General features: G+C 37.8%; 1 protein-coding gene across 1 annotated transcript in view; it reads right to left on the bottom strand.

Moving 5' to 3' along the window:
* LOC135218976 (NADPH oxidase 4-like) overlaps nt 1-12,152 on the bottom strand; it is a gene marked incomplete in the record, with an annotated part of 231,949 nt that overhangs the window by 203,988 nt on the left and 15,809 nt on the right. The window contains 1 exon segment of the mRNA XM_064255415.1: nt 10,113-10,743. Within this exon segment, the coding sequence (XP_064111485.1) occupies nt 10,113-10,175 (63 nt within the window).

The raw sequence follows: 12,152 nt of genomic DNA, 5'->3' as shown, positions 1-12,152 counted from the left end.
CTGATAAACTGTTTGCTTACCACTTTATTGTAAATACTAATAACTTCTAATTGTGAAGGATTTTTATTTATTATTTTTTACTTCGAGCAATTGCTTTTCTGAACCTTTTGCATTTGAAAGTGACTCGTGAGTCGAAACTTTAAACTTGGTTTTAGAATAACGACCAAAAGAGAAAGATCTGTAAGAGAAATAGAAAAATGAGGCGTGACACTTCTTATATCGGCACGTTTTGCGGCCTCCTTTCATAGCGTGTTTACTAGAAAATATACTTCCGAAATACAAACATACACAAGTGTATATGTGTGTTTACGTATGTATCATAAACCTTTTCCCTTCTACAAGTGGTGATAAAAGCAGCTGACACTTTGGGTTTTCCCGGTTTTCATCGACGCCCTTTGGGTTTGCTAGAGGCTTACCATGCTGAGCGTCTGGCCTTTCTTAAGGTTACCCATCCAAGTACTGTACTATCCAAACCCAATGTTGTTTTACTGTACTCCTGAGAATGTGTTAACATTTCCGAGTTATTTCTAAGACATCATGAATACACAGCTGAATAAAGTAATTATCATTGCCTTTAATATCCCATGATGCAGAGGGCTTCTGTGGAATTCGGCCACTCATGTCTTTCCTGCGCTTTTTCTTCTACAAATCCCCGCTCATCTGAAACCTACCTTCTCACAGTTCCTATCCAAGTAGGTATGCTTGATTGTATGGTGTTTTTACGTTGCATGGAACCAGTGGTTATTCAGCAACGGGACCAACGGCTTTACGTGACTTACGAACCACGTCGAGAGTGAACTTCTATCACCAGAAATACACATCTCTAACCCCTCGGTGGAATGCCCGAGAATCGAACTCGCAGCCACCGAAGTGGCAGGCCACGACCGAACCGATCATGGCACCGAGGCGCTCCAAGTAGGTTCGAATCGTCTAACTATTCTGGTGGCCACAGCAGCCCAGTGGACAGTTATGAATGCTCTCCTAACAGGGCTTCGGCAAAGGACATGTCCAAGTCATCTGCGTCTGTCTTTCATCATTGTCTCATCTGCACACGGAACTTTCGCTATTGGCCTTTAGGTATCATTTCTTATTCTATCTTTCAATCTTATTCCTACTGTTATTCTTCAAGCTAAATTTTCAAAAGCAACAGGGAACGGCAGGGTTCACTGGCCTTCAATAGCCAAAAAAATGCGCACTACAAGGAACAGGCTATCCTTTAGTGAAATTAGCCAATGAATCCACCGAGGACTCTGTCACATAAATGAATAAAATCGTGTACAATTACTGTAAAATATGTATCACAAACACGAAAGAATGTCAAAAACTCTTAAAATCTAGTTATTCACACTGACCGGCTATTATAATTTCTCCTACATGAAATTGCCTCCTCCTAATATTATATATAAAAAATAGAAATTATATATATATATATATATATATATATATATATATAAATATTAGGAGGAGGCAATTTCATGTAGGAGAAATTATAATAGCCGGTCAGTGTGAATAACTACATTTTAAGAGTTTTGTAATTTTTTATTCCCCCATTCGAATGATAAAGCCAGTAGTGAATATGATAAATAAATATATATATAGATATATATATATAGATATATATATATATTATATATATATATAATATATATGAATATATATATATGATATATATAGTGTATATATATATATGTATATATATATATATATATATATATATATTATATATCCATATTCACTACTGGCTTAATCATTCGAATGGGGGAATAAAAAATTACAAAAAGGGGGGGTGGGTCTTTCGTGCTGCAAGTACACAGTAAAACGATATGCCATAAACATAGATGAAAAGAGTTATTCTAGTTCATACATACATAGAACTTTCGAGGGATGAAGAGGTCATGAAGCTATTGAAAATACTTAAGCATCAGGTACAAGTAAACCACAAGATTCTGCCTATCTAGTAAGTAATACGTGTTTATATATATATATATATATATATATATATATATATATATATATATATATATATATATATATATCCATCCAAACAGCGGTGGCCACAGCCGGATATACATCAAAGAAGAGGACATAAAGACTTGCTAAAAAGGGTCAGTTATTCATGACGTTTTGTAATGTGTTCATCACATGTTCGAGGGCTGTGCAAAATAGATAATATAAATTACAAGAAGGCTATGAATTTTAAATTTAAAAATCAAAGTGGCACAATGATTACAAATTTTAAAATATCAAAAAGAACAAATAAAAGGACAACTTGAAAAATACAAAACCAAATAAATAAAAAAAAATACGAAAGTTAAGCAGAGCTGGACCAACCTAGCAAGTGGCAATGTCAAGACTGGAGATTTGTTCTTTTTTATATTCTAAAATTTGTAAACATTGTGCAACTTGGATTTTTATATTTTAAATTCATAGCCTTCTTTTGTAATTTATATTATCTACTATGTACAGCCCTCGAACTTATAATGAAGACATTACGATACGTCGGAAATAAATTGACCCTTTTTAGCAGGCATGTATGTCTGTCCTCCTCTTCACTGATGTGTATGTATGTATGAATGTATGATATATATATATATATATATAGATATATATATAATATATATATATTATATATATACATATCTATATAGAAAAACAGCTACTGAACCTGAGGGATAACTAAGGTAAAACTACAACTCATTTCAAAGGTGAACATAACTGCAAGCAAGCAAGCAAGCACGGCAACCCCCAAACAGGCAGCAGAGGCAAAATGACGTGAGTAAAATCGCAAACAAATTCTGAGTCGATGTTGCCATCCAGAGATGCTAATGAAGAAGCCCCGAGGATGATTCTTAAGCAGCATCGCATTAGCTCGGTGCTTTCTCATTGATGACGTCAACGCTAAACTATAGTATTGACGTCGTGCTGAATCGCGGCCGCCTAGAAACTACGGCCTTGGCCTTTGGGGAACGAGGGTATCGTATGGACGCTCTGCAGTGCGCGGTATGTTAAGCATGCAATTAAATGAAAGGACGAACGAGGGGAAAAAATGGAGCGCAACGCCCCTTCTCTCCTTCGGCCGATGTCGGTCAGTTCATAATATTATGGAGTGAGCGGCAATGATGATGACTCACTGCAGACATGGAAAGCAGCTTCTTTATGAAAAGACAAAATATGATGCACTAACAAATGCACGAAATTAAAAGGAGATGCTACCAAGATTACTTAAAAGAATAACTCATTATCTGGGTACACAAATGAATAAACATTCTGGAAACTCTAAGGGCGACTGAGCAGATTCTCAAACTGGGAAAAAAGACAACCGACTCTTGAGTTCATTCATCCACAGGCGCACAAAAGCCACAAACTGTTAAGGGAAAAAAATTCAATTAAGTTATCATGTCCGTCTGTTTACAAGACGTCATAACTACGAAATCAACCTGGTAACAGAAATTAACGAGGCAACACACAGCCATCATCCACGAGAAAAAAAACTTCACGTCCTTCTTGCTACGAATCAGAGGGAGCGTGGATCAGATTTTTTAGTGTGTGTAGAGAGAGAGAGAGAGAGAGAGAGAGAGAGAGAGAGAGAGAGAGAGAGAGAGAGCCTCGACAAGGCTGAGAAAGAGAGGATGGAGAACTGATAGGCCAGAACAAGAGGGGCCACTCATGGCATGGGGTCCTTAATTTACCCAGCTCCTTATTAGTACGTCTGTTAATGTCTTTCGCTACAAATGGGAAGGAGGTTATATCATAAAAGAAACATTCCGAAGCCGACCTGAAATCTTTCCAGCGGCCTTTCCTCGTCCACCCCCCTCCCCCCACACAAACACCTCTCGCTCTCACCCTATCACCTTTTATCTCGCTCACCCCTTCTAATCCCTTCTTCGTTAACCTGGAAGATTTGATTATATTATTGTTCTTTTTGTCACCTGTTCCTGAGGACCTTCAGACATCCCCGCTTTTGTCATGAATTTGTTCTCGACGCTGACAAGATCTCCGAGAAACACTAAGCAGCTCGACTTAGTGTTATATATAGTACATTAAACTAAACGAGATGCTCTGTTAGATCCCTCTAACGAGTACATTATGATATTACGGAGAAAGTAGTAGGAGTATTGCGTAAAACGATCTCGAGAAAGCGAGACTCTGACCTTCAAGTTGCATGGTTGAGTAGATGACAACTAACACATGTGTCCCAATTATCAATTCTCTTTAGAATAATTGCAGTGAAAAAGAGGACAAGTACTGGACACGAAACGACGGGCTGGTCATCATTTCAGTGCGGGAGTCTTTAAAGGGAAGGGGAATGCAATCGGGCTATTCAACTGCCGAATTCCGATGAAACATTAAGGTTAGTTCTAGTAAGAACCCATTCCAAAGGCAAAATGGGTGACCTTGCTTTCCTACTATAGTAGACTCACATCAACCATGCATTTGATGTCTAGGCACGTCCCTTACAACGCTCCTCATTGGCTGTTGATAAGCCAATCTCAGGGCTGGAGTTTCCAGCCCTGTCAATGGCTTATCAACAGCCAATCAGGAGCGTCGTAAGGGACGGACATAGCCGTCAAATGCACGGTTGATGTGAATCTACTACAGTCATCATATAATTGTCAGAGAAACATGATAGATTCACAGCGAAATATAAGGCGGAAAAATAAAGAAACGTGCTACATGCTTCCCATTAGTTCAGTAGTAATTTCGTAGGTAATGAGGGATCGTAATGTATCTTTGTTTGAGATCCATACTCATAAAGAATTTGAAGTTCCAATTAACAAGTTTATATATATATATATATATATGTATATATATATGTATTATAGTATGTATGTATGTAGATTTATATACGTATGTATATATATATATATATATGTGTGTGTGTGTGTGTGTATGTGTGTGTGTACTATAACGTATGTATGTATGTATACAATGCACACATTTAGCAGACTATTCCAGATATTGGATAAGAAAATACGTACATTAACATGATTCATTTAAATACACACACACACATATATATAGTATATGATCCTTGATTCTACCAAAAGGATGAAAGAGGCAGAGCCTCTAGAGATTAGTGAAAAAAAACTCCAGTAATTTCAGCCTATTAGTCCTCATCAATAAAGAACGTTGCAGTGACGTCACAGTTCTTCCACTAATTACGGAAGACATCGCTTCATTCACAAGTGATTCTTCGAATCGGAGATGAATCACTTTAAATATTCCCCTTTCTTAGATAGCCTTGACCGAATACCTCCAGAGCTTGAGTTGAATGAATATCACATTTTCTATTCCATAATGACAAGTAAAAATGCGCAGAAGCCATGCAGTAGAGTGAGGGTGCGTCCCACTCCTCCGGCAAGCGCTGCCAGATGCACGATCCATGGTTAACTTTAAACTTAAATGAAATAAAAAACTACAGAGGCTAGAGGGTTGCAATTTGGTAAGTTTGATTATTGGATAGTGCATGATCAACATACCACTTTGCAGCCCCTCTAGCCTCTGTCATTTCTAGATCTGGGGGTGGACAGCATAAAGCACGGACGGACGGACGGCCAAATTACGGCAAAAGTTTTATTTTTTATTTTTTTTAAAGAGAAAAAAATAAAAACAATATTGAGAGTAACAATGCTTCGCTTCCATTTATTAAAGGGACTGCAGTTCTCTCTCTCTCTCTCTCTCTCTCTCTCTCTCTCTCTCTCTCTCTCTCTCTCTCTCTCTCTCTCTCTCTCTCTCTCTCCCAAGTCAAGTACGCAAGAAATGACAAACACATGAATAAAATCTGCACTATTCCTCTAAGCAGCTGAGAAATTTCAATAATTTTCGTAAACAGTAAGGAATCAATAAAATTTAAAATAGTTATCAGACTCGAACATCAAGACAGTACCAAATATTTCGACGCGAATCTTCCTTCTCGGTTGTTTGTTTACTTATCAAACAAACAAACAAACAACTTCCAAGGATGCTCCTCCCCGCATCATGAGACACCTTTTTTTTCAAATTTTTCTTACTCCCGCCGACTAATCCGAGTATCAGTTTCTTTACCTTGCAATTTTCGTAATTCTTTCTTTTTACATCTACGTACATATGTATTTCTCTCTCTCTCTCTCTCTCTCTCTCTCTCTCTCTCCTCTCTCTCTCTCTCTCACACACACACACACAAACTATATATATCTATATATATATATATATATATATATATATATATATATTATATATATTATATATCTACAAGAGGTCGCTCCAGTAGATGACAGACTACCAGTTCTAAGGAAGTATTTTTGCGATGATACTCTCCACCTTTTGTCGCAAACCACAACAATCAACTAACTGCATGATACCTCAATCACTTCTAGGTGAGCAGAGGTACACTTACATACACTTGATGGTTCATGCCTATCATGTTCAGACTTACTTGGAGAATCGATCCCAAAGACCTTTTGCTGGCGAGGCAAGGGACTACGAACCACCAATGCATTTGTGACCAATGGCATTCTTGCCTACAAGGAGAGAGAAGAGAAGCCGGGCTCCTTTCCCTGGAACGGATGGTGGGATTGCCACACTCTGTTGGCACCCTCTATGCCTCTGTTGACTTCAACAGTGTATTAGGCACTGATTTGTTTCACCCGCAGTCGCAAAGGAACGAAGGCTGGCAACCTGATCCTAAATGACTAGTTGACAACTGTAGGGCTTTTGTGTTATTTCCTTATAGAGGAAAAGAGCTTATAATGGGATATAAGTTATATATATATATATATATATATATATATATATATATATATATATGTGTGTGTGTGTGTGTGTGTGTGTGTGTGTGTGTGTGTGTGTGTATAAAATGAGGAGCTGAAGTAAATTATTGACCAAAAGCGCAGTATGCAGTCTGTTGCATGAACATGTTACCCACATTGACAGAACATCCGTCTAGCTAGCCATTACCAGATAGTAACCATCCAGCAATTCTCCTTAAAAGGCAAAAGCACATAAACATTTTGGATTAGAGGCAGGTAAGAAGGGAGTTGGAGCCAGCCTTGAATAGGCATGACGAAACCGCTCCTACACTTTGTTTGTGAAAAAAAATAAAATCACATACGAAAATAAGTAATACGAAGTTCCAAAAGGAGTCGTCGAGAAGCTTATCAGAAATATCACTTCGCAGAGAAATTGCTTTGAGCCTTAAGTGGTGGACTGAGAAGGGTTTGAACTTCAATTGTCGATTGGCAAGACTCTGTTCCTTCCAAACCAACCAACAAGGAGGCAGGGAAATGACTGGCATACTAATTCAAAGGTTTCAAAACATGCTAATTTAGACATGTTGCAAAGTCTGCATCGCCAAAAAGTTATATTCATATGCTGAGCTGCACCAAAAGGAATGGGGCTCGATAAATGGTTTGCCACAAATCACTCTTTATCCCAATGCTCAATTCATCAATAAATCTATTATTGGTTATTCTATCAAAAGAGAAGAAATGAGAGATACCACTGTTATTTTTCAAAGACTCGCAAGACAAAATGGTTACACAGATACTTTTAGGGGACTGACATTGTGCAGTATTATTTTTGTACAAATAAATAAATAAAAACCAAGATAATGGTACAACTAGAGAATCACATTAGGCAAAGGAAATCCAAGAGGCAGCAGCTGAAGGACAACTGAAAAATGCAAGATCAGGATTACAACTAGCCAAGGAAGGCTTCAGTACAATCTAGCGCACAAACGAGTTTCTGAGGGGCCTCTCTGACGGTAGAAAGAAAAAGAAATCTGAAGAGTGCTTTCGTTTTCACTCCAGGATTAAGTCTCGTTTTACCCAGATTATTTTGGCATCATAACAATATGCACGTTGCTCACAGATCTAGATGTTTTCATTAAACACATCATACATCATGTCCCCCCCCCCCCCCCCCCCCGCCCCCCTTCTCTCAAGCAGTTTCTCTGCACTATACGCGACTAGTACTTCATCATCATCATCACACAATTCCACCGTCCGTTCACAATTCATTTGAAACTCCTAATACTTGCCACTCAAGTTTAATTTCCATTCTCTGACTTCTCGTAGTTATGGAGACATAACACAAATTTATCCCAGAGCCAGTTTCAAAATGATCCAGTCACTCTCCTGTCTATATGTTCTAATCCACATTAGTTCTGTATAACACTTTTATTTACGCTCGGCAGCTTATAATCTACTTGTATCATTCATCCTCAACATCCTCCACATTGCTTTTCTCCCATAACTCTCTCTCATATAGAACACCTCTCTTAACGAGTCCTTCATCCACACCAACGTACTCGTCTACACACCACACTGCTCTTCATCTGAGACTCCTACAGATAGTACCTTCTCTGGTATGCTACGTTATCTTACGTCCCCATAATTCTAACAATCGTCTCTCTTCACCTTAACAAAACGGAGCAATTATTCCTCTACCCCATTCCTTCAGAACCTTTCCCTCCACCAGACATACTTTGCTTACCTTGGTTAGCCATTTATTCACAATCTCACCACCATAACGCAACTTACCACAGGTAATCCCATCAACTCCTGCTGTTTGCCTTTGTTTAACCTCACACTGGCTCTCCTTACCACCTTCACACCCACATTCTTCATTGGCATTCTAAGACTTGCATTAACCGTTTCTTTCCCACACTCATCACATTTTCATAAAAATTCTCCCATCGACCTAGAACCGCCATTGCTTCAGATAGCAGTTTCATAGGCGTCTTTTACTCTGGGATACATATAGTTAACCTTTCTCACAGATAACTATAATATAATATAATATAATATATATTTGTTCAATATCCACTTCACTCTACCTTGGGAATAACATATAGTTAAACCTTTCTCAAACAGATGACTATAATTATGAATATATAATAATATATATTTGTTCAATATCCACTTCACTCTACCTTGGGAATAACTTACAAAGAAGTGGAATTATAAACGATGAGAGCTCCGTCCGCAGCAGAATCCGAACCGCTAACGAAGTACTTATTATTTCTAATTTTACTTCGGTGTGAGTTATTCCCATGGTATAGAGAACTGGACATTAGACGATTTCATATATATATATATATATATATATATATATATATATATACATATATATAAATTTGTATTAACTAAAATAACTGTATACCACTTAAAGCCACAGAAGTAAGCACAAATCTCACAACATGGAACAAATGGACCATCGCTAATCACAATCTCTGCATTTATTCTTAATGGTCTTATATTAGACAACGTTCCACTGGCACAGCTCTTCACAACATGACACAGATGAATAGAAAGCAGACAAATAACAGTAACTAAAATAATAAGCGGTGGCACGAAAAGTTTCTCTTTCGTCTAATGTGCAAACCTCTCTCTCTATCTATCTCTCTCTGCGTGATCAACATTGCAATCAAGCTGCTTCCCAAGAAGAAAAAAGACGGAGGATGAAAATGCAGGAGGTTCCTCCTCATCAGTGCCACATCGTGGCTTATCTCCCATGATTTACAAGTAGAAAATGCTGGTATCTCATCCACTTAGGGGCCAGTCACCACTGCCGAGAGGTCGCTCATCAGCAAGGATATTATAAAAAAATAATACATATACTCTGCATATTTCAGCCTGAATTTCTGTTCATTTACCTCTCAATTCACTATGATCAAATAAATCTTTCTAGATATTTAAACGAAGCAAATATGGAAAATGCTTATAAGAATAAAAGAATGAACGGGCGATATATATACGTGTAAAAAACAACTTAATAAACATGAAAAATACGAAGAAAATATAAAGGTTACCCCTATCTATGGCACAACGCGAAGCAACAACAGAAGCATAAATTTCAATGAAAACTGAATGCCAACATAACAGCTGCGAAATCAAGCTAAATCCATCACAGAAGTTCACGGGTGGTTGTCAGTTTTCAGAAGCCACCACCACCATGTATGTAGCAACCAATGACAGATGAATTAAATTATAGAAAACAAACCGAGACCTGAATAGTTTACGGAAGAGCAACAATAGATGTGAACACAAAGTCCTCAAAGCGGAAATGTAACATACAATCTGTCAAGCTCCCTTCAGTCATTTCTGATAGAAAGGCGAGTCATGTGTACTCACCGTCATCCATCGCTTCTTCAGCTTGAGTCTTAGCAATCGGCATTTCCTGACGCAGGAGCCCATCTTGCCTTGAATCTGGAGGGTCTCCCCTTTTGCGGGAATGGCAGCAGCTTAATTAATGTGCCCTTCTTTCTCAAAGGATGGCAGTACAGGATCTTAGTCAAGCTCTTTCCGTGGAATGAACCTTTGAGCTTCAATCATGGCCACTCGTTCTTCAGTTATTCAAACAGATTCTGATTTCTTCGATGCCTTGCTGGTTTTTCTCAGTTTCTCCAACCATAGCTGACAGCTGCGATTTTCTGGTTCTTTTACTAGAAATGGTTCTTGCATTACAACTCGGTTCAAACTTGTAGTTTCTGGATTCCCTTTGTTTGGTGTAAACACAATTTATTTTTGTTCAGAGAACAGCAGCAGTAAACAGTCATTCCACCACAGTTCCAAATAGCATACATCCATCCACGTGGAATCTAATTTTATTCGCCCCCTGCGCGACCCCTACCAAAGGAGCGCCATTTAGTCCTTCAAATGAGTCTTCGACATCCACATAACACACAGGTAGGTCACGATCGGCCAACTTCTATCGTGATTTGAAAGAACACTTGAATCTTCAGGTGCTTATTCTTATCCGTTCCTGGAAATAAGAGAAAATGATAAATCAATTAATTTCTAAGGTAAAATACAAGAATCACACGAAAATGATAAAAGGATATAAAAAAGTATCATTTACAAAGGTCACCGTTAATAACAACAGCATTTGAACGAAGGCCTATGTCTAGGCCTTGATTTGAACATACTTTACCGTAATTATGAAAATATCAAACTTTCAAAACAAAACCTATAATAATAAAAAAAATAATATCGCATCATTACAACTAAGCCTGTGAACGCACATCGCAGCTCTTCATTTGTCTGAAAAACAGAGATCTTATTTTTTATTTGTTTACTTCATAAGCCACTTGTCATAATTGATGTGGTTTGCGAAATTACCCCGTTTAGTCTCCGAAAAAGGAAGCTTTTGCCCTTGGGCACGAAGAGCAAATAAACGAATATCTCACTTGGCTGGGCCTGCATCGCCAATTTGGCCTCAAGTACCCAACTAGGTGGTTGGGCATCTACAAGAGGGGGTCCGGGCGTTATCAGCCTATCTAAACTCTTCATTATACCCTAACTGCAATTATCTTTCCCCAAATAAGCAAATACCGCAGACAACACTGAAGAAACAATAAAGTTAACAGAGTCAAAATTATCAAATCATCCGACACGAAAGAATAATGTATTCAAATACCAGAACAGCAAAGAAGAAAAAGTAATTTTATAAAATCCATAATTTCATAAGCCTCTTGAAAAATTATTTTAAAATAACCTAACAGCTTTAAATTTCCTAGCCCGTTAATTTAAAAAAATAAAAATGTATTGTACTTTGGATTTTAATGTAAGTACTGTACTGTATACTTCCAGTCATGAATACTATTCGAGAAAGAAATTCAGTTGGACAAAAATTAGGATTACAGATAGAACAGACAGTCTCGAAGCCTAAGAATAAATATCTATGTATATAGGGTTTGTGGTGAGTCTGGTGAAAACTCGGGCATAGGAGGCAAATGTGCAAGACTAAGGGCGTGTGGGTGCCAATTTGCAACAAGTCTCATACCCACAGCACCAGCACGGAGAGCTTCATTTCCTTAAATCTATCAACCGCTGACATCAACTATCTGAGTGTTGTAAACAGTTCACAGTTAAAACAAACATGCAAAATATTAATTAAAAAATAAATGGATTCCAAATTGAATAAAAAGCATTCCAATCATAAACAGCATTTGTCGTAAATTTTACGTTAGAAAACGTAAGTAACCATCATGTTGAATACCAAAACCATCTAGCTTATTAAATGACAATTGACAAAACATTCTTCTTCACGCATGCGTATGCCGCTAAATCTGTTTCTTTTTCCACTTCAGTCTTTCACTAGCCCCGGTGTTTCCTAGTGCTCACGGTTAAAGAACCTTATCATTTACTTGAAATCCAAAATCCTCAAAGTAA

The sequence above is a fragment of the Macrobrachium nipponense genome, chromosome 1, assembly GCF_015104395.2.
Source record: "Macrobrachium nipponense isolate FS-2020 chromosome 1, ASM1510439v2, whole genome shotgun sequence".
Classification (NCBI taxonomy): Eukaryota; Metazoa; Arthropoda; class Malacostraca; order Decapoda; family Palaemonidae; genus Macrobrachium; species Macrobrachium nipponense.
Note: the sequence above shows the minus strand (reverse complement) of the source record. Positions and strands in the feature narration are given on the sequence as shown.